The sequence below is a fragment of the Protobothrops mucrosquamatus genome, unplaced genomic scaffold (genome assembly GCF_001527695.2).
Source record: "Protobothrops mucrosquamatus isolate PMUCROS unplaced genomic scaffold, P.Mucros_1.0 scaffold640, whole genome shotgun sequence".
In the NCBI taxonomy this organism is placed as follows: domain Eukaryota; kingdom Metazoa; phylum Chordata; class Lepidosauria; order Squamata; family Viperidae; genus Protobothrops; species Protobothrops mucrosquamatus.
The window spans coordinates 577,769-599,234 of NW_015386932.1; the positions used below are offsets into that span (position 1 = coordinate 577,769).

The following is a 21,466-nucleotide window of genomic DNA, read 5'->3' on the forward strand; positions in this document are numbered from 1 at the left end:
GGCGACGGACTCTCGGCTGACTCTTCCCTCTGTGGGTACTTGACAGCAGGCTGGCTGGGGAATTCTGGGAATTCTGGGAGATGGAGAATGTCTTGCAACCTTTAATTCACGTTAAAGGTTGCAAGACGTTGCTGTACAAGCCAGCTCTGAGCCGTGGAAACCCCCAGGAGGGGACCCCCTGCCAAAATACGGATATTTTTGGTTCACTTTGAAATCATCACGGGTTGATATTTATTACATTTTGATCCCCAGTGACCTTGGGGCAGTATCCAGGAATTCTTCAGCATGTAACTAATCTTGGCCAGGATTAAAACAAAAAAACAAAACAACTAAGATGGCTGGGGAATTCTGGGAATTGAAGTCCACCCATCTTAAAGGTCCTGAGGTTGAGAAACATGATTGATTGATTGATTGATAATTAGACAGACAGACAAATATACTGTAGATAGAGACAGATGATAGACAGAGATAGAGATTATACACACACACATCTCAGTAGCTTCAACTCCCACCGTGCTGGCTGGGGATTTCTGGGAGTTGAAGTCCACCCAGCTTAAAGTTGTCAAGATTGAGCAGCACTGAGATAGCCAGAGAGATGACTACGTAGCTAATTATCTTCTCTGCCTCTTCCAGATCTGAACACTTCTGAGAATGCCCTGGTCCTCGCTGAACCTGGCTTCCTTCTCTTGGTTGCACCCATAAAGATTCTTCCCTGGCACTAGCCAACTGGCACGGACTTCCGAAGACGGGCGATGGCGACCTATGCTGGCAAGCAGGGCAAGAGGCAGGACGAGAGCAGCCTGGGCAGCCTGGTGGACCTGGTGCTGGCCAACGCCCGGGTGGTGCTGGGGGTCAGCGGTGCGGCTGTGTTGGCCCTGGCGACGCTTGCAGTCAAGAGGGTGAGACCAAGCGGCCCTTGATAAGCTTGCAGCCGGCTTATTTGCGTGAGGATGAACGTGCTGTTAGGTTTCTGCTCGTTGGTAGCTGCCTTTTGTTTAGTGATCGTTGTGAATTGTGAATGTGTAGCGGGAGCTGCTTGTCTTTGCCCAGGCAGCCAGGCCCGCAGAAGCGCAGGCCGTGCAGCTTTGCTCTGGACAGGTTGGGGAAATGCTATTTCTGTCCTAAATATTTCCGCTGGCCTCTTTATGGCTGAAACTCACAGTGGATTACGTGCAGATTTGTAATTTGTAAAGACCCAGAAATGCAGTCTTTCTTTTAATGCTGCTCCTTCTGTCGTGGCTCAGTGGAGCATTAAATGTGTATGTGGGAGGGTGTGGACGCATGCGCCAGCCGAGTGTTTATTTTGTTGAAGGTAGAGAATAAATAAATCCTTCATTCAGCTGCCAGTAGAACAAGCCAAAGGGGGGGGGGGGCAGAACAGAGCACAGGTGGATTGGCTCAGAAGAGCGGCTCCCGCTAATTGGGGAAGGGTCTCTTCTTCTACAGTTCATTGACCGAGCCACCAGCCCACCGGATGATGAGGACGACATAAAAGCCAAGCAGAAGTCCCTGGAGGAGAGCTGGCAAGAGCTAAGCCTGATCAAGGGGGTGTCCAAAGTGCGCCGGCAAGATCTGGAGGAGCCCCTGCTGTCCCCGGTCACAGCTGCACCTGCGCAAGGTCAGGTTGGGGCACTTCCAGAGGATACCTGCTCCAGTCCTCCTGTGGAGGGGGTGGGTGGGGGAGATTATTTTTCCCAGGGTGGCCTTGTACATTGGAACCCCAGGTGGCTGATCTCCAGAGTTGGATGGGACCCCAAGAGATCCCAAGACTCTAAGCGGTGTCAGAATTCAAGTTAAAGCATCCCTGGTTAATGATTTTTCAGCTTTTGTTTGAACACCACTGGAGAAGAACCCAGCAGCTCTTCAGGCCCTTGGTTCCATTCTCGAACTGCTCTTGATCAATGAACCGGACGTTGGCTTCCTGCAGCTTAACACGTTTTTCTTTGTCTTCCTTGCAGACTCTAAAGATCTCATCCTGTCCCCGGGGGTCTCTTTGGGGCAGTCCAAGTCCCTGCTCTGCCTCACCCTTCAGGAGAAGCTTCTCTCGTTCTACAGGGATCACATCTACGTCTCCGAGACGGAAAAGGCTGTTGGGAAGCAGCTCGCAGAAGACATCCGGGTGGAGCTGCAGACCTTCCTGAAAAACAAATCTTTGGATCTGCCCTTTGGGAATATTTCCCTGAGCGGCTACCTTTGTGACGACCTTGTTGGCCAACACCAACTGGAGGTGGTCTTCAACCTTCCCTTAGTCCTAGAAGACCACCTTTGGCACTTGATCCGTGGTGAAGAGACACTCGTGGATAACTCGTGGTATGGGATGATCAAACGGAGTGGTCTGGAGTATTTTACAAGGGGAAGCAGCCCTTGGGACAAGTTCATTGTAGGTGGGTACTTATCGTCCAATGCTATCAACGATGCCCTCCTGAAGACCTTGGTGGCCTCCGTCAACTGGCCGGTCATAGGCAGCCTGCTGGAATGCCTCATACGGCCTTCGATGGCTCCCAGGGAGCTGAAGCTGGAAGTCCAACACGAACAGGTCCTCTTGGACATCACCCTCTGCCCGATGGTGGAAACAGAAGGCAAGATTTTTCTGGCCACGTTCTCTGGAGAACCCGTGGACAACCTCTGGCAGCAGAGTTTTTACGCCGCAGAGGTTTCCAAGCTGAAAGAGCTGGATGCTGGAGATGGCGGCATCCGGCAATGTTGTCTCCTCATCTTGAAGGCCACCTTTGAAAAACACCCTTTCTGGAGCAAATTGACTGGCAGTCAGTTGACTCACGTCATCCTCCACCTGAGCCAAATGGAGCCGGACTGGCCGGAGGCGATGCTGGCCGAGAGGCTCCAGCAGGTCTTGGAGGAGCTGGTCCAGTGCCTGGCCAAAGGCTCTCTCCCTTGCTTTTTCGACGACAGGGTGGACCTCTTGAGCCATCTGCTCCCGGAGGAGATTGACGAGATCGGCTGCACGCTGTACGAGGCGTTGGCCGCGCCCAACCTTGCAGACGGGCTGGGTTTATAAAGAGAATCCTGGCTCCCTTTCGGACGGAGAAGACTTGGAAGGGACCTGTTCACTCCCCCCCCCCCCAAATTGCAATTCTTTTGCACCGAATGAAATGAAAGTATTAACTCTTGAAGTAAAATGGCCCTTGATTGTCAGCCCTTTGTCCTCGCTCTCTTGCCGGATTCTTTTGCCATTCGGAGCGGAGATTCTTCTCCAGGGAGTGTGCGCTTTCTCCATAGGGCAGGATTGGGGGGCAGAGAGGGTAGCTAATCCCCCTCCCCTCCTCTCCGATTTCCCCATTGTTTTACTTCTGAAACCTTGTGAATGTGCATCTCTGAGCGGAATGCTCTCGCCAGTGCTCTGAGTGATTGTGGTGGGGGTCTCTGCTCTGCAGCCCCCTGGAAGATTCTTCTGATTTTTTTCAAATAAATAAAGCAAGTAAGCAAACAGGCTCAGGTCACTTCTGGGCACCCAGGAACCAACTTTTGATGTAAACTTGTGATGCTTTCAATACTGCTTACGTAGGATTGAATACCGGAATGCCCAACAAAGGTAGCTTAAGCCAAATATATATTTTAATTAAAAAAAAAAATCCACGTCAATTGGGGGCTGGGCAGCAGCTGCCCTTTGGATCACAAGAACCTAGCACTGAGCAGGACAGGAAGGAAAGTTAGAAATATTAAAAGTTGAACTCTGCAGGGTTTTGTGCAAATATATTTTCCTTTTGAATAAATTATTGAGGCTGAATATTCCACTTACAGGGAGGGCAGGTATACAGGAAATGTTTGCTCGGCTTTGAAATTACATCCTCTGAGAAAGCATCAGTCCCACAATAAGTTCCAGGTCTTTGAGAAACGCCTCTTCCTCATTTAAGGAGAAGAAAGGCTTTTAAAAATCAAACATCAACAAAGTGTTACAGTCTAAAGCAGTGTTTTGTCAACCTTGGGCCCTTTGAAGATGGGTGGACTTCAACTCCCAGAAGGACTGGGGAATTCTGGGAGTTGAAGTCCACCCATCTTCAAGGTTGAGAAATGCTGGTTTCAAGTCTTCCACAATTCCACCTATAGTTAAAAACTTAAGGTGGAGGAAAGCCTGATCTTTCAGAAGTCCACGTCACCCCTTCGCGAGGCTCTCTCTTGCAAACGGGCCGTCTCGAGTCTCCCTGGCCCATCGGCCTAGGCTCGGCGTGGGGCACGCCGCTTCAGTGATTTTGTGGACACGTGGTCTTGGTGTGGCCAGGCTGGTGGCAAACGCTGCACGTCCGTGGTCTCTTCAGAGGTGCCGTCAAAGAGGAATCGCTGTCTGATCTTTTCGCTTTGGCCCCAGGGCCCCGTTTGGCCCACTCGCCCCCAAAATGGCTAGAAGGGAAGGTGGAGGGAGCTGCAAGAGGAGAGAAGATTAAGAGGAGACTTAAGTCACCCGAGAGAGGATTCTCTCCATTTTGGTATCCTCTTGATTGCCAGAAGTTTAGAAGTTGTTTTCCTAACACCTCTGGATGTGGTGAAATTGAAGCCACAGCTGGAGAGGGCCCAATAAGCGACTTCAAACTCAGAGCTGGCCAGGGTGGGACGTGGCCTTGAGAGACTGGGCTGACCTTTCCCGTGGCAGACAGCTACATCCCCTGACCTCTCCCTTACTTCAAGCTCTTGCTGGCAATGGATCCCTGTCCTTTTGAGCTGGGGAAGGTCCCAAGCTGTAAGGGAACCTCTTGAGATAAGTTTATTTAAAGGAGCATCATGCAAACCCCGCTGTCGGGTCCAAGTCCACAGACACAGGGAGATCTTTATGTGCTGACACCTACCAGACAGAATCTTGCCAGATTAAAATGATAACTTTCAACCTTGGCAACTTTAAGACTTGTGGACTTCAAGTCCCAGAATTACCTAGCCAGCTAGAATAGGGAGGGTTAGGTCTCTCTAATACAAGGTTGTCCAAGCTTGGCAACTTTTTAAGACTTGTGGACTTCAAAATCCAGAATCCCACAGTGGAATTCAGGGATTTAAAGTCCCCAAGTTTTAAAGTTGCTAAGATTGGACGCCCCTCTTGACTTGAAATGCGCTACCTTCTTCCCAGGAAACCGAGGTGTTAACTGCCAACATTTGCCCCCCTTTCAGCTACACATTCCATCACACCCACCCACCAATCCTGCCGCCAGCCCAAAGATGCCCACCCTTCACTTACCTGGCAACACGCTCTCATCTGCCCACTCGAAAAAGCCGCACTGCTGCTCCCTCGGCTTGGAGCAGGTGTGGAACTGGCGCCCCTTGTTGGGTCCTTCTTTCTGGACCGTCCTGGACACCGCAGGCTGCTCACACCTGCAGAGAGGGCTTCCTCGGCCAGCGCTGGCTCCGGGATTGGAGCCCACCCTCCTGGGCCCTGCTGCGGTTCTCTGCCCTGGCAGGGAAGAGCTGGGGGGCGGTGCCAGGAGCCCAGATGTCCCGTTGCTGGGCTCCTGCTGGTCAGACCACAGGAAGAATCGGCAGCTGCCCGTGTTGCATTTGTAAAACTGCCTGCCTTGGTTGGGCCCTTCTTTGCGGACGGTGAGAAGCAGGGCCTCCTGGCCACAATTGCACACCACGGCATTGTTCTCGTCCTCATTGGCGAGCGCTGGAGGAGTCCTGTGTGCGGGGGCAGGAGGGGGTGCCCGAGCAAGCACGCGCTGGCCACGGCCGTGGATCACGCCACTGAGGGAGCCAGGGGCTTCGCTGGGGAGATTCCTCGGCTGGGCTGGAACCCTGGCTGGTCCTTGCAGGTACTTCAGGTCTAGGATCTGCCTGAGGTTTTCATCGCAGCCACCGATGCAGCCCACAAACTGGAGAGGCATCACGGCCGGGAGGCTGCCTCGCTTGAACTTCAGTTTCAGCCTGCAGGAGGGAAGGGGAGCAATTAGCCCGGGACTTCTGGCACTGCAGCCCAACGGCCCGGAAGCTTCTGCTCGGCTCCTGCATCCCAATGACCCCCCCCGGCCACGGACTTTGATCTCAAGATCTGTCCAGGGTTATTAAGATGTGAGAGAGGAAAGCGAGGGGATGCTTTAGTATCCATCCGGTCTGCTCAAACAGCTGCAATGAATAGCAACAGCACTTAGGACTTATACGCCACTTCACGGTGCTTTACAGCCCTCTCTAAGCGGTTTGCAGAGTCAGCCTGTTGCCCCCCAACAATCTGGGTCCTCATTTTACCGACCTCGGAAGGACGGAAGGCTGGGTCAACCTTGAGGTGGTCAGGATCGAACTCCTGGCAGTGGTGAATTAGCCTGCAATACTGCATTCTGACCACTGGGCCACCAGGGCTCTGAAAAAGAGGCTTCCCTCCAACCGGGGGTGCTGAGGGAAGATCTTGCGCCTCAGGCAGGATAAATCTCCCCCCCCCAGGTTTCCTGGATTGGAGGGTGGGGACAGAGCAAATGCTCAGCCGGAATGCAAACACGCCCTGGATTTCCAAAGAGTGCAAAGCCCAGCAGCTGGGGACATTCCAAACGGCGGCAGAAACCAAGCCCAACACCTCCCTTGTGCCGAGACTCACCGATGCACCGGGGGCGGCCTGCAGACGTCGCAGACAGAATCATCCTTGCTGACTTCCAGCACGGAATCAGGAAACCAGACCGAGGATTTACAAGCAGGGTAGCCCAAGCAGCTGAGATAGAAGCTAGAGAAACACAGAGGACACATCAGAACAAGCAGAAGAGACGCTGACCAACGACCAACGTGGGTCTGGTTGGCTCAAGTGTTTTTCCAATTAGCACTTTTTTATTTGTTTGTGTGGGCAAAGTTGCTATAAAATATCCGTTGTTTAAACCAGGAGCTTGTGATCCTTGTAGGAGGCCAACGCACCCTCCGTTCTTCCTGGTCTTCAGGATCATGTCGGAGTTGCACTGCGGGCATTTCCTAACCGGATCGGGCATCGCTGGGTAAATGTCATCCTCCTGTGCCACCTGGGTCATCTCCCCAAAATACTGAGCCAAAGCCTCATCCAACCTGAAAAAGACAAAGGAAGTGGGCCTGTTTCTTCCTTCCGTCACTTGCGCCCAACCAAGGATTCGTGGATCTTAAACATTTGTGCAGAAAATGATACGTCAGCATTATTTCAGGAGAGATGTCTGAGAAAAGCCAGGGAGAAACAGCCTGTGGCTTTCCACGTGCTGTTGGATTGTATCTTTCTGTAACTGTTGTTTTAAACTGTCATTTTATTGTACTGTGTATTTATTTTGTTCCCTGCAGTTTTTTGGGGATGATAGGCTGCTAAATTAATTTAATACATAAATTACCTAGCAGTTCTTTGCTTACACAGTCAGTCTTGATCAAGGCAGGACCTAAACACCGTCCCTAAACACTGAGCCAGCAGCACCAACTCCATAAAGTTCTGTCTACTTTTTCCAATTTCTGGAACAGGCGCATCCCTTATAGGTAGGAATCAAAGGTTTAAAAAGGGATTTCTTTGCAGCTCCTACCAGCGTTTTAGCTGCCCTTCCTCTCCTTTTCCATCCGCTGCCAGTCAAACAGGATGTAAAGCAGATCCCGTCCAGGCAGAGGCTACAACCCCCCCCCCACACACACAATTTTCCTTGATTGGGGTGGGAATTTTTCAGCCCTCACTTTTTAGCCTTGGCCACGGCGGCCACAAAGACTTGCTTATATTTCTGGATCTGCTCTCGGAGCACGACGGACTTGTCCTTCTTCCCCTCGCAGATCAGCTTCAGGTCGTTTTCCAGTTCGGCTCGAAGATCCGGTTTGGACATCTCGTAGCCCATGGAGTCGTAGCCTGGGGGCAGCGGAGAGAGGAGAGGGTGGAGGAAAGACTGGAGGGGAGAGCCAGGCTCTTGCGAAAGGTCACGGGGCCGGTTCTTACCTTCCACCAGCCCCATCCCCAGGTGTCCCGGAAGGAAGCGCTGGTCCGGGGTGAGCCCCACGTACATGCGGGACTTGATGGTCTCGATGTGTTCCGCGTGGGTGGCGTCGGTTCCTGAAAGCCAAGCATTCACACGAGCTCTCAAGGACGGCACCAGGGGCCCAGGTTCCTCTGCTGCTCACAGTCCTCAAGTGCTTCCCAACCTCGGCCACTTGGAAGATGAGAGGACTTCAACTCCCAGAATTCCAGGCATCTCAAAGCTGGCGAGCTTGGGAGCACTTTTCAGCCACTGACCCTAAGCCCGACCCTCTGCCTTCCGGATATGCAGCTCTCCACAATCCCCGGCTGCATGCTGGGAGCTGTAGTCCGCACTTACAAGCTGTAGAGGGGAGCTTTGCGCACACCTGGTAGTAATTTACAACCTAAACCAAGGAAGTTCAGTGGGCTTCGATCCCAGATGCCAATTTAGCCCAACCTCAATATCGTGGCCAGGATTCTTACAATCCTTAACCCTTTTCTCCGTTACCGCTCTTGGATGGACCCCTTCTGCCACCAGAGCGTGCCTTCCAGAGAAGTTTTCGTATCAAGGAATCAAAAGTTCTGGCAAAGAAACCGTTGGCTATGGGAATATCCTTAAGCTTTTGGCAGGATGAGTGGCATACAGGTTTGATCCATAAATAAAAAAATAAACAAAATAAACTCTGGAGATGAGCGGGAGAACACATCTGGTCCGCAGCCAGCGCAGAACTGACCGATGCCGTGTCTCTCCATCAGGGAAATGAGATCAGCTTCGGTGAGCAGCTGGGGCGGGCTGGTCTCCCCTTCCACCATCTCCACAGTGGTGGGTTGGAAGCAGGAGCCCTTCTCGTAGAGGGGGATAACCTGCAGGGTCAAGGGGAGAAAGGAGACCAGGGAGTCAGGAAATGGGGCTACATGGGAGGGGGGAGAAATAAGAAAGGTATACAGTGGAATGGAATCTGCCCGTGATGGACCGAAGTCACAACAGTCACAAAGTGGGTCTTTGGGGTGGTCTGTTGTCAATTCAAATGGCCGATAAGTGACTGACCGTATGTTGAAGACCACCCCCGTATTGATAACTCAAATGGGGAGGACGAGTGAGGAGTAGCTTTTCTCCCCCTCTCAGGATACGACAACCTCTCCTAAGGAGCTGGCCCTCATCTGCTCACGGTCGAGCGCTCGCACCTTGTCACTCCACCTTTCGTAAGGGTAAACGTCCAGGTAATTTCTGGCCAGGATCATCAGCCCGTGAGCCACGAAGCGCTCGTAGGATATATCGATCTCCACCGTGGTTTCCTGCCCCTTCGCATCTTCGGAACAGCAGGCCAGGAAGTGGCGGACGATGAATTCATACAGGCGCTGCTCGTTGCCCTTGCAGGACACAAAGGACGAGGTCACGGGGAGGAGAGCAGCCGAGGAGAAAGATGGGGGGAGAAGCAGATTGGTACAGATGTTAGGATAACCCTTCTCTTCCCTACAAGCAGCAAGGAATTCGGCATACGCTCCCCAGGCATCTTTCCTCTCCAACTGAGAGTTTGTCTGCAATACCCTCTGGAAATTCTAGGAACAAATATACTGAGAGGGAAGACTTTGAACCAAGAGAAAAAGCATTCCTGTCCTCTCCTCAAAGGGCATTTTGTAACACGCCACTTTCCACTTCGTTTCCTTTTCGGATCCTTCAGCAGTGGCGGGTTGAGCAAACCCCTCGGTAACAAACTGCCCTCTCTTGGAAAGCAAAGCTGCAGCTGATGCAAAGAGGTCCAGCAGTCGCGTGGACTCACCTGCAAATTACCGGCGTATTTGGTGGGGTGAATGGGAGGGTGAGCCTGATCTGACTTTGCCCCCTGCCGTGGGGTTGGCCTGCCTTGGTCCAGGATCCTTTGCGCAAAGGCTCCCCAGTGGGGGTCTTGAGTCTGAAGCTGCACCAGCTGGGAGAGGTTTAGGTCTTTGGGGAAAATGTTGGTCTCTGTTCGGGGGTAACTTATGTACCTTAAAAGCAAGGAAATGGGGAAAAAGTTACTTTTTAAGAAGTGCTTTTTATGAATGGCCCACACAAGACCCCGGGGGACCCATTAAGACTGCTGAATCCCACTGCTCATTTGCTGTAAAAAAAAAAAAGGCCTCCTGTGTCACTTCCACACTATTCTTTCTGTTTTCAAAAGGAATCTCTTTTTCGGTTCTTAATAGCCTGTTCCACCCTCCGGGATGACGGGAAAGGGACTTGAATTATTTACTCAGAGTTACAGGCCATTCCCACTAGGAGACCCACTAGGAGATTGCAAAGCCTTGCTGTTCCTCCCATGACCCCTTGCGGGGCATTTGACAAGAATTGCCCTAGTGCCCCCCCCCAATCACCTTTCTCAAAGCAACACAACACAACAAAGCAACAACGACACTTCCTTATCCTCTCCTCTAAGGAGACGCATTTTAAGCCTCCTGATCAGATCTGCTTTTATACAACCCGTTGCTTAGTTGGGTTTCTCGCTTGCACCATCTCCAAAGATGGGGGACAGTGGGAAAGAAGAAATATTAAAATAAATCTTCCTGGTAAAAGAAACCCCCCGTGGAACTGAAATAGCACTATCCTATTAGCCCCTATCAGGCTTCATCCTACATGGGGTTACCCACAGAAGAGCCACTGCTTTTACCCTTGGGTATACAGCTTCTCGGCAATCTTCATGGTTTCCTTGGCATTTATTTTCAGCTTACGGGAAGCCAATTTCTCAAGTTCCTGCGTCAGAAGAAGAGGAGGGAAAATGTGCTTGATTCCTCTCTGCCCATGTAAAATGAATAGGAGTTTTGGAATCAGGAACACGAGCATGCCTCTGCAGCCCTTCTCCCAACTCAGCAAGTAATCATTCCCAAGCTTAAAGTATTAATTTAGGGATGGACTTCCCACCAGAGAAGGCCAAGACATTTCTCCGATTTAGTCACTTCCCTCTCCTCTGAATGTCTGCCTTGAGGCTTCCAGAAGAGGCTCTACCAAGGGGGTTCGGATCAGAAGCTGAACTGAGAGCTCATCTTAGTCTGATTTTAACTGAATATTCTTTTCCACAGCCTACCACCGTGTCCAGCGGCAGAGGTCTCCATTTGCTCTTGGGTTTGCTTCCAACCTCCACAACGGTGGCCTGAGGATCCTAAGACAAAGGTGTGCAGAAGACAAGGTTCTTGATGGCTCCTTGCCAAGTGAAAAAGGAAGAAGACAGGACGGACGGCTCACCTACCTCCATGCACATCTGGTAGAGGACAAGACACGCCGTGTGGTTGAAGAGACGGTGCCTCTTCCAGCTGAAGTCCACAGTACCTTCTTCGTGGTCGTGAGTCACTGCAGGGAGAAGATAGATCAAGGCTTGGTCTCACCAAGGCAATCCATGGCACCGTTCTGCTTACAGCTGGTAGAACGATGCCTATGTGGGAGGGAAGGATGTTGCGGGCCAGATGAAATGGCGGACGAAATGCAAAACTATGGTCCCCACGCTACGGTGGGAATAACGCAAAGAAGAAGAATGCAATTTGAAAAGCAAATTCCTACAATATATTTCTCAGCCCAGATGTTTCCCTGCTTGGGCTTCACGTTCTGGACCCTACCTTTAATTTTGTAGAATGTTTCTTGAACGAAGGCTTGAATAGCTTTGAATCTTTCCACCACAAAGCCCAGGGTGGGGAACTGACAACTGCCGTAGCTAATGAGCTGTTCTGCTAACACCTCCGGGAAGATCTTCTGAAGCCTCAAGGTCTGGAACCGGGTAAAGGCAGCACCTGCTCAAGGAAGCAGAAAACCCAGGCCCAACATGAAAACGACAGTGGGTCCAGCCCTATTGGAAGAGGGGAGAATTACTGGACAGGCCCAGTGGAGCAATAGCAACTCCCCTGAAAAGCTGGCGACATTACAGCTTGAAGGAAAATTAAAGTCACTTTAACCACCAGCAGAAAGTAAATCAAAAGGAAGTCTTTGGTTTTAGGAAAGCCAACCCACAAAGATTAAACTATTCAGTTAACTCTGGGAACAACCCATGTTTGGTTACATCAGGGGTCTTCAAACTTGGGCACTTTAAGACTTGTGGACTTCAATTCCCAGAATTCCTCAGCCAGCATGGCCTGACCGCTCTGCTTTCCCTCTTACCTATTCTGAGGTCCAGCTCTTGCCTCACCTCCACAGCATCGTTGGTGTTCGGATCTGGCTGGGTGAGGTTCTCGCAAGCGGACTGGATAGCCCGGGGTGTGATCTCCGAGAAGCGGGCTCGGAACACCTGCAGGTTTGGCTTCACTGCCCAAAGGAAGGTTCAAGGCGCATTGAGTCAGGGGAAGCAAAGCAAAAGCACTGCAGAGAACGAAACCTCTCACGATTCAGAGGACCGTCTTACTCTCGCTCAACAGATAAAAACTCCACGGCTGCTTGGCCAAAATTCCCGTCCTGGGGAATCACTTGAGGATTGTGGATTCTGAGTGCCCAGCACTTCTTCACCCTCTCTCCACATACCTGCTTTACACACGTGAATGATTTCAAAGCCAATGTTCTCCCCTTCGCGATCACAATCGGTCCAGATCACCAGGGCCTGGCACGGCTGAACCTCTCGCTCAAGAGTGCGCTGGAATTGGTAAGAGGAGAGCAGCGTGAAGAAAACAGGAGAAAGAGCCACTACAATTCTGAAATAAGAGACAAGCCGACAGTTGTCAATGGTATTTTATATTATGTCCATGGCTGGACATAAGGCCCATTTGTCAGTCAGAGATTGCAGCCACAGAAAAGGATGAAGGATATCTTGCCTCCTATTAAAACAAGAGGCTGCAGGCAACACAAACCTTAATGTCCATGTAGTTTTCAGGGCAGAATTTCTCAATTTCTGCATCGAAAAGGACCAAGGGGTTACAGCTATGCCTGTTGGAAGAGCATCAAAGAAAGGCACAGAGAAAAAAGCAAACATTTAAAGAAATACTATCTAGATTCTAAAAGACATTTGTGCCTATAATGACAATTACCTTGATCAAAATTTGAGTATATAATTGCAGAAAGCTAATCATCCCTCCTGATCTGTTAGTACGTACCATTTCCGAAATGGTGCCTTGAAATCCTGAGTCAGCAAGTGTCCGGACACAGATGTCATAATCAAAGTCACATTCTGCATAAAACAGAGAAATACCAATTATCCTTGGTCATGCTAAGTGTGGTTTTGCAAAAGTGGATTCATATCTACAGTCTTATTTTTATTATCCATTTAGATTCATTATTAAGATCACTTGGTTATATTGTTACATTTTTAATTAATAACTATCAATAAAGTAAAAGTTATTGATAACATCACTGTTATATCCACAATTACACATGTAGTGATAAAGAGGCACAGACAGAATTGTGATGACTGTTTGACACAAACCTGGTTAAACAAGTGATACTGGAATTCATAGATCTTGTTGAACTTGGACATTCCTTCCCTCTGGAAAGAAAAACAATTCTAATCCACATGAAATCAGCTTAGCTAAATAAACAAATAACCAATATGATACTCAGATAAATATCCTGAGAAATCTCTCAAATAAAGTCATTATTCCCCCCTCCCAAATCCCATACTGTTGTTTTACAGTTGTTTTTCAATCCCAAGCTGGATCTTCAGCTCATAAACAAGCAATCATAAATCGTTCCATTACTCAAGTTACAATAGGCCCAAATTATTCCCTTGAGAGTCATTTCCCCCAACTTAGGAATCAATGGACTAGATGTAAAGTTAAGAGTTTTCCGGTCCATCAACATGCACAGAAATAAATGTCTGGGATCATGACAGATTTTCTGTACTTTAACAGCTGTTCTATGAGAATCAATAGTAGAAATGATGTTTGAATCTCCCATGCCTCTGCCGGTTCATTTTATAAATTGGGATTCAGACGAGCAAGTTGGATATTTATTTCAGCTTGAAATGAATCGGCGCCTGTCATTCAAGTCGAGTCATTCCAAACATGCTGGTCAACCTTCCCATTGACCAGAGGAAATCTCACATCCAGGGTCAGAAAGTTGGCTTTCCTACCCTCCTCATCCTGCTGTTCGAAAGGATGTCTGCAATCCCACGGGCTGCATCATTTTTCTCTGCCACACAGAGAACCTTCTGGAGGTTGCGAAGCGTCATGGTCTTCGCCGTCGGCCTGAACCAAAGGTTGGAGGACCAGGAGAAGAACTTCACGGTTCCCCAAGCCAATCCTCTGGCCTGACCGAACATCCTAGAACCCAGCCGGCCGGCCCATCGTGGGGCCTCGGCAGCTCCTTTCCCAGGCAATGAAAGTCTGTCGCCAAGGGAGGAGAACTCTGGCCCAGTCCGAAAGGGAGTGGATCCCTTCTTCGGGATGCAAGGCTCCTAGGGGGGCTGGTCCCCCGAGTTTCCCCAGGTCACAGAGGTGGGTGGGGAGACCCCCAATGTTCCCTGAAGCGGAAGCTCTGGATCCAAGGGCAGCAGCCAGGGGTGCCCCTTCCCTTAGGAGCACCGCAGGGCAACCCCAGGCTATTGGGGAGGGGGGCACTGGGGGCTCAGGCGCCCGTCTCTCCTCCCCAGACCCCCAAGTGACAGGCTGAGCTCAGCCCTTCTAGCCACCCACCTGTCTGACCCCCCGCCTCTCTGCCATGGGGATCTCCCCCTCCCCTGGTGCCCCAAGCCTAACCCAGCCCCTCCTCTGCGCCCCCTTAGCCTGCAAGTCAGGGCTGACCCCCAAGTCTGTGAGACCCTCCTCCAGCAGGCCCCTCCCCCGCCTGTCAGGCCCTTCACCCCCCCCCCGGGGCCCCTTCGCTGTCCAGACGGGGGCGGGGCTTTTTTGATCTGCTCCCCCTCCCAGAACCCCCTTTCCCTTCTCGCTTCAGCTCCCAGCCGTATTTCGCGCCCAGCGCCGTCGTAAGCGCCCGCGGCAAAGTGGATTGGCGGAGAGGCGAAGGAGGCGGTGTTTCTCTTGCTTTACGGCCCTGCCGTGAAAGGAAAGCCGGGCGGCAGCGGAACCACTACGCATCCCAGCATGCCCCGCGGCGATTGCGCAAGTTCGGGATCTCCCTTTGCGAATGGGGAAGCAACCTCTGGCAGTAAATAAGCGTAGCTGTAGCTCAGCCCAGCCCACCTCTCAGGATTGTGGTTCTGGGCAGAAGCGGAGGTAGCAGTTGAGATAAATCTAAAAAGGGCCGGATACTCATATAACCTTCTTCGTGGTGATAATCATGATATAAGAGGCAGAACTACAACACCCAGCGTGCCCTTCGGCCGGGCCGCTTCAACGCTTCCGACTGGCCTCAGCTCCGCCCCTACTGCGCCACAAACCCTTCCCGTCGATGTCAGTCAATCCAATCAGCCTATCAATCGCTCCGGGCGGCGCCACTGCTTCCGGGGCCGGGGTCCCCAGTCATGTGACCCCAAGATGGCCGCCCGGCGGCGGCTGGGAGGCTGAGGCGGCGGCGGGTCAGGCCGCGCTCCCCGTTCCCGGGCAGGATGATCGGCGCGCCCGACGTGATGGCCTTCGCCAAGGAGGAGGCGGCGGCCGAGGAGGCGGCGGCGGCAGCGGCGCGCGAGCCGGGCCTGCCCGAGGAGTACTCGGTGCCGCTGCTGCCCGCGCCAGGCCGCGGCGCCCACCCGTGGTCCCGGCGGGGCGGCGCGGGGGGCGGCGCGGGAGGGGCTCCGCCGCCGTTCCCGCGCGACTTCCTGCTGGTGGCCGAGTTCTCGGAGCAGGTGGGCCCGCAGCCGCTGCTGACGGTGCCGGCCGGGGAGGCGCCGGGCGGCTTCGACCTCAACTACTTCGCGCTGCGCATCATGTCGGTGGACTACCAGGCCTGCGCGGCGGGGGCGGCCCCGGGAGGCCCGTACCCGCGACTGCGCTTCGCCCGGGACTCGCAGGTGGTGCTGGGCGACTCCAAAGCGGGCGCCTTCGCCTACGTGCACCACCTGACGCTCTACGACCTGGAGGCGCGCGGCTTCGTGCGGCCCTTCTGCCTGGCCTACGTGTCGGCCGACGAGCGCAAGGTCATGCGCCTCTTCCCTGAGCTCTCGGCCCAGTTCTCGGGCGCCTCTGAGGCGCTCAAGGCCGGCAACCGCAGGGCCTTCGCCCGCGAGCTGGAGAAGAAGCTGCGTGACCTGGACTACACCCGGGCCGTGCTGCACCGCGAGACCGAGCTGCAGAAGCGCAGCCTGGCCAAGGGCTGCTACTCCAGCCGGGCCATCGAGAAGGCCAACGAGCTGGCCAGCGTGGAGAAGGCCATCATCGAGCACCGCGACCTGCTCCGGCAGATCCGATCCTACCCGCCCGGCCGGCGGAAGCAGCCCAGTGGGCCTCCCTGCGAGCCTAGCGGGGAGGACGCCCACCCGGAGTTCTCCGTTGATGATGATGATGCGTTCCCCCCGCCCTGTCCTCCAGGCTCCTCCTACACCCCGAAGCTCATCCCAGCCAAGTCCAGCAAGTGCTTCGACAAGAAGCTGAAAACCCTCCAGGAACTGTGCGAGGAGCACTCCTTCAACCAGACCCTCGACCGCTTGCATCGGATCGAGAAGATGTTCCGGGGCGATGTCTGCCACCTCCTGATCAGCCGCATCAGCAGAGCCCTCTTAAAGCAGCAGGCCTTTGCCAGCTTCCTTTTTGAAGACGTGTCTCTTCTGGACGAGGAGCAGCAGGAAAAGCCCTTTGAAGTCGGTCCAGGACAGACCTTGGACCGTCCCAACATTGCTTGTTTGGAAAGCTGCCCAAGTCCTGAGATACTAGTCGACCTTGCCTCTTACAAATCCAGTGTGGAGTCTGTGCTGATTAAGATGGACCCAGAGGTTGAAGAGAGCCAAGACCCAGAGGTCCCCCACCCTGTCCCTTACGACAGTGTTGACCTTCTAGATGTCGACCTGAAAGGGAGCGTCAGCAGTGGCGAAAGCATTGAAGTTTTGGGAACAGAGAAATCGGCCACAACTTCTGTGCACTCGGAAAGTCAGTCTGGCTTGCTACAAGGGCCACCCAGCCCCCCTGGAGTGAGAAACAAAGCCGCCAGCAACAGGACCATAAGCGGGGATAGCATTGAAGTCCTTAGCACCTGCCCCTCGGAGGCCTTGATCCCAGACGATTTTAAAGCGAGCTACCCAAGTGCCATTAATGAAGATCCTTATGGTGGCGAAGAAGAGGAAGGCTTCCTGTTCAACCACGAGTTAAATCTGGACAGCACCGAAGAGGAGGTGGAGGGCAGCCCTGCACCTGAAGCTCCTCCGGGGGATGCTTCTTGCTGCATTGGCAAAGAGAGCCCAAACTTTCTTGAGGGTCAAGCCAATGTGCCTCCCAAACACGACAATGAGGATGGCGTGGTCAGCATTCCCCCACAGCCGTACAGGCCAGGCGACGCGGGGTTTCAGGTGAACTTCACAGACTGCTCCCACGATGGGGTCCTGGGAGGCCTCCTTGCCTATGAACTCGATCCTCATTTCCTTTGTGACGGCCGAGAGGCCAGTAAAATGAGCCTGGATAAATGCTCGGATTCCACGAGTTTCATGAGCAGCGCAGCGTCCACCAACTCCGACAGAACTCCGTCCCCTGCTGCTCTCACGGGAGAAAAGTCCAAGAAGGCCGGGCAGAGCGCCTTGCGCTTCATCCGGCAGTACCCCTTCGCCCACCCCGCTATCTACTCTCTGCTGAGCGGGAGGACCCTGGTGGTGCTGGGAGAAGACAAGGCCACTGTAGAGAAGCTCGTCACTGCCCTCTCCATTTTTGTCCCCAATTCTGGCGCTTACGCCAAGCCCGTGAAGCACTGGGCCACCTCGCCTTTGCAGATCACGGACTTTCAGAAGTGGAAGCTGGTGGGGCTCCAGAGGTAACATTTTGGCCACTTGGGCCTTCTCCCCAAATGTCCTGTCCTGGCGCATTTCCTCACCATATCACCTCATGGAGAGGATTGCCTGCTCCTCCCCGCCCCCCTCCTGTCTCTGACCTTGCTGTGTTGAATAGCAAGGTCTGAAATGGGTCCCTGCTTGTATTGGACTGGGCAGTGAGGTTTGGGAGTAGAAGGCTGGTGTGGATTGGCATGTTTATCCTCCTTATATATAAATATCCTGTTCAAATATGGTTTGAGGGATGTTCTTTACCCAACACTTGGTGGTCATAAGGAAGGTGGATCAAAAGGTGATAAGGCTAGACTGGAGCAAGATGGCTAACCTGTTTATTTATTTGGTTTCTGTAGCTGCCCATCTGAGCAAAGGACTCTTGCAGGTGTGCCTGACAGAAGCGGGCAGCACTCAGCTTCTTGTCTCCTGCCAACCAGTTGATCAGCCGACTGGGAAAGAGAAGGTTGCTGGTTTCCTGTGTCTGGAGAAGTAGTAAACTTGCACCACAGCCTTAGGAGAAAGAGGAACTTGCAGTTCTGCTAAAAATCACCAGTAACTTCCTCAGGTTTCAGTTGTTGGTGGACGTGGCCAGGCTGAGATTTGAACAGCCACATCATCATTTTATTTATGTAACCAATAGCTGTGTCGCCTCTATTGCGCAAACAAGGGAGGCAATTGTGGAGATCTGATCTCCATTTCCTCTACTCTGTTCTAACAAATGCTGGGACATGGGGAAGGGATTCAGGTAAACATAGGCAAGGGAATTAACTGTTAAAAGGCAATAAGGTATCATATTTTTTAGCTAAGATCTCCCGAGAAAGTTGATTAGAGAAGAGCAAACATGCTTATAAAATCCTTTTTTAATAAAGGACATTCAGAGAGTTTAAGATAGCTCCTCCACTCTGTTTCAAGGGCCCTTTTGCCTTCCAGCCTCCCCATTTGCACCTGTTCCTTCTCCTCTTTCCAGGTCAACCTCTCCAGGTGGTCCCAACATGATGCATTCTCTCAGCCGGTACAGCCGATACATCAGTGTGCTGGACGCCGACCACAAGATCCTCCGCTGTCCGCAGTACCGAGGGAACCTGATCCTCCGGCTGGCCGACCATCGCACCCAGATCAAGCGGGGGAGCACCTACCACGTGCACGTCCAGACCCTCCTCACCCAGCTCTGCTCCAAGGCCTTCCTCTACGCTTTCTGCCATCACCTGCACCTCCCCATCCGAGAGGGAGAGACGGAGGACTCTGTGAGCGCGCGGCGGGAGAACTTCTTGAAAGTCCAGCTGGGTCTGGCAAACGAGGACCGCAAAGTGGTCCAGTATCTGGCTGAGCTTCTGAAATTGCAGTACATTCAGGATCCCATCCGCGGGGTTAGCCCTGTGCTCAGGTTCGATTACGTGCCCAGCGCTTTGTACAAAATTTAGGTGGCATCCAGCCTGTCCTGCCAATGTCCTTCCCCCATCCAACATTCGTCTGTGTCTGTTAACAGGCTTCCACGGTTCCAGGACTGTCCTGTGAGCGCATGGGAACCCTGAGAACGGTAGAGAGTAAAGGGAGAATCCAGACATTTGGCACCACTGCCAGGTTGCTCTTAAAAGGCAGGAGAATGGCATTGTGCAGAGCGGTGGGAAACCTCCTGAATGTGGCGGGCAATCACGGGAGAGCTGGGAGACCGTGTTTGTGAGCAAGTTCTTCCTGTTGGGTCGTTTGCAGATTGGTGGGATTATCGCGAGTGCATTTCCTTGCATGTGGGATAATATCCCAACTAATGTGAATTGTTATTTGAGCAATTGGCTGTCACCCTTGAAATGAAAGAGGCCTTGTTGGTTTTACTTCCCTCTTTTGAGCATAGGGTAGTGTTCGGAAGCCAGATATAAAACTTCTGGTTTGCTGAGGAGGCTTCAGGGGTGGAATTCCGGTGGGTGCGAAATCTGTGTGGCCAGCTGGGGGTGGGCGCTCTGATTCAAAAGGGAAACTCACTGTTGCATTGCACTTCTGAATGAGGAGTTGCATTGCAACTCTGAAGACTGTTGAGGTGGTCCAACGTTGAGGATGTGAATATGGGCGGCCCGTGGTTAACAATCTAACGTGGCTTGGTTTTGGGGCAGGACAGAGCCTAAAGATTGCCCAGAGTGTCAGCTACAATTTTTTAAGCCCTCTTGCGTTTCCCATAATCTGACACCTGAGCGTTTTGAACCCCCAAATTGACTGGGTTTAAGCTCTAATGACCTGGCCAGCGTAAGCCCTTCAAAGATAAAAGTGTTCCTTTGCTCTAGGTGGCAGCTTAGATCTTGGCTAACAAAAGAAGCTGCTCAAACAGCCCTTAGTTTGGTGGCTAACAAGATTGCAGATTGAGATCTTTGCTGTTTGCCCTTGAAAATATTCCAGCTGGTGCTGAAGACACGCCAGTTTTCCCTTCTGTGGTATGTCAGGATTGCACAAGACTGGCTTGAGAAAGCTTTTTGGAGTGAGCGCACTTGGCTTACTCATTTGAAAAAGATTTCCAACACGTCAATTTCTTCTTCCACCCAATGAAATGTTTGGGGAAGGTTGGTTGTGTTGCCAGTTTCATCGATGTCATCTGTGCTGGCACAGCAACAAAGAATTTTATTTCAACAAGACTAGGTAGCAGATTTTCAAGGGAGTGTTCAGTTTCTGGGCCTATTTAAGGGATCCTAAAACTTGCCCGCCTGTAATCCCCAAGAGTTGGTTAGAAAGTGTTATCGGGTTCTTTAGGCACCCGTGTTTGCAGAGGGCATCTTTGACTTTAGGACAGTGTTTCTCAACCTTGGCAACTTGAAAATTGGTGGACTTCAACTCCCAGAATTCCCCACATCTTGTAGTAGCCAACGTTGAGAAACGTTGTTTTGGGAGATTGCAGCTTGGAAGCCGCATCCAGGGCCATGGTGCCTTTTGAGAGCAATCTGGAGTCGCCCCTGCAGACTGGTAGACCTTGCGTGAGTTGATCTGGTGGTGCTGGCGACTGGCCTGCCCTTGTAGCATTTGTAGACGTAGCACTGCCCTCCCGGGGGCCCCTGGAGAATAAAGGCCCCCACCCGAGAATTGTTCCTCTTATTGCCCATTCCTGCACCGTCTTTGTCGCTCCCCGCTGACCCTGTCGCTTTCGAAGCCGCATCTCTCATCTCTGCATGTTTGGTTTTCTGGTTTGATCCCCAGAGCTTTCGCATAGGCAGCGCTTAGGAGGCAGTAAAAACGGGGAGCCTTCAGAGAAATCCAGGCAGCCGTCGCGCATTCGTGCCATTAAGTCACATCCTGAAGAACTGGACGAAATAATATTCAACACCAAGTGACCATGACTTTAAAAAAGTGTATATTTAAAAAAGGAATTTATTTATTTGGGCACAACTATTTTTTGAAATACAAATATATATATATATATATTGTTGTATTTTTTAAAGCTTATCTAACCCCATGGTAAAATTCTTAATTTTATTGTGCTTAGTAAAAACTGTCCTGACAGTATCTTTGAGCTTGTGCATCTAGTACAGTGAAGGCAGCTGTGGGTGGTGGGGAGATAAACCGCAAGTGGGAAGTAGTTGGTGTCAAATATGTTGCTCAGCTTGTCATTAAAAGTGCCCCTTTCCTTGAACGACACATCTGCTTTTTGGAAACTGGAAGTAGAATCCGTGGGACAAGATCAGGTGTGCGAGAGAAATAAATCCCCGCGTTGTTTAGCTTCCTGCTTCCCTCCACGGCCAACCACAAGGTTTCCTGGAAGGGCTGCGTGGTGAACGGAAGGCCCACTCCTGCTTAAGCCATTGTCATCCCTATAAAT

At 52.0% G+C, this 21,466-nt stretch overlaps 3 protein-coding genes across 3 annotated transcripts; 2 read left to right on the forward strand and 1 right to left on the reverse strand.

Moving 5' to 3' along the window:
- The first annotated feature begins 643 nt into the window (after positions 1-643).
- MIEF2 (mitochondrial elongation factor 2) lies at positions 644-3,055 on the forward strand. The gene is made up of 3 exons (XM_015817820.1): positions 644-899; positions 1,447-1,618; positions 1,959-3,055. The coding sequence occupies exons 1-3, from the start codon at positions 753-755 to the stop codon at positions 3,014-3,016; spliced, it is 1,377 nt and encodes a 458-aa protein (XP_015673306.1). The 5' UTR covers positions 644-752; the 3' UTR covers positions 3,017-3,055.
- A 1,144-nt stretch (positions 3,056-4,199) lies between these two features.
- TOP3A (DNA topoisomerase III alpha) lies at positions 4,200-14,073 on the reverse strand. The gene is made up of 19 exons (XM_015817848.2): positions 13,885-14,073; positions 13,240-13,299; positions 12,911-12,984; positions 12,668-12,743; positions 12,345-12,453; positions 11,988-12,131; positions 11,453-11,623; positions 11,089-11,189; positions 10,927-11,001; positions 10,513-10,595; positions 9,646-9,853; positions 9,050-9,235; positions 8,599-8,728; positions 7,847-7,960; positions 7,594-7,759; positions 6,832-6,975; positions 6,524-6,646; positions 5,180-5,862; positions 4,200-4,378 (listed from the first exon to the last, which is right to left on the reverse strand). The coding sequence occupies exons 1-19, from the start codon at positions 14,071-14,073 to the stop codon at positions 4,200-4,202; spliced, it is 3,015 nt and encodes a 1,004-aa protein (XP_015673334.2).
- Positions 14,074-15,318: 1,245 nt separating this feature from the next.
- SMCR8 (SMCR8-C9orf72 complex subunit) lies at positions 15,319-20,728 on the forward strand. The gene is made up of 2 exons (XM_015817821.1): positions 15,319-17,663; positions 18,641-20,728. The coding sequence occupies exons 1-2, from the start codon at positions 15,319-15,321 to the stop codon at positions 19,092-19,094; spliced, it is 2,799 nt and encodes a 932-aa protein (XP_015673307.1). The 3' UTR covers positions 19,095-20,728.
- Positions 20,729-21,466: the final 738 nt, after the last annotated feature.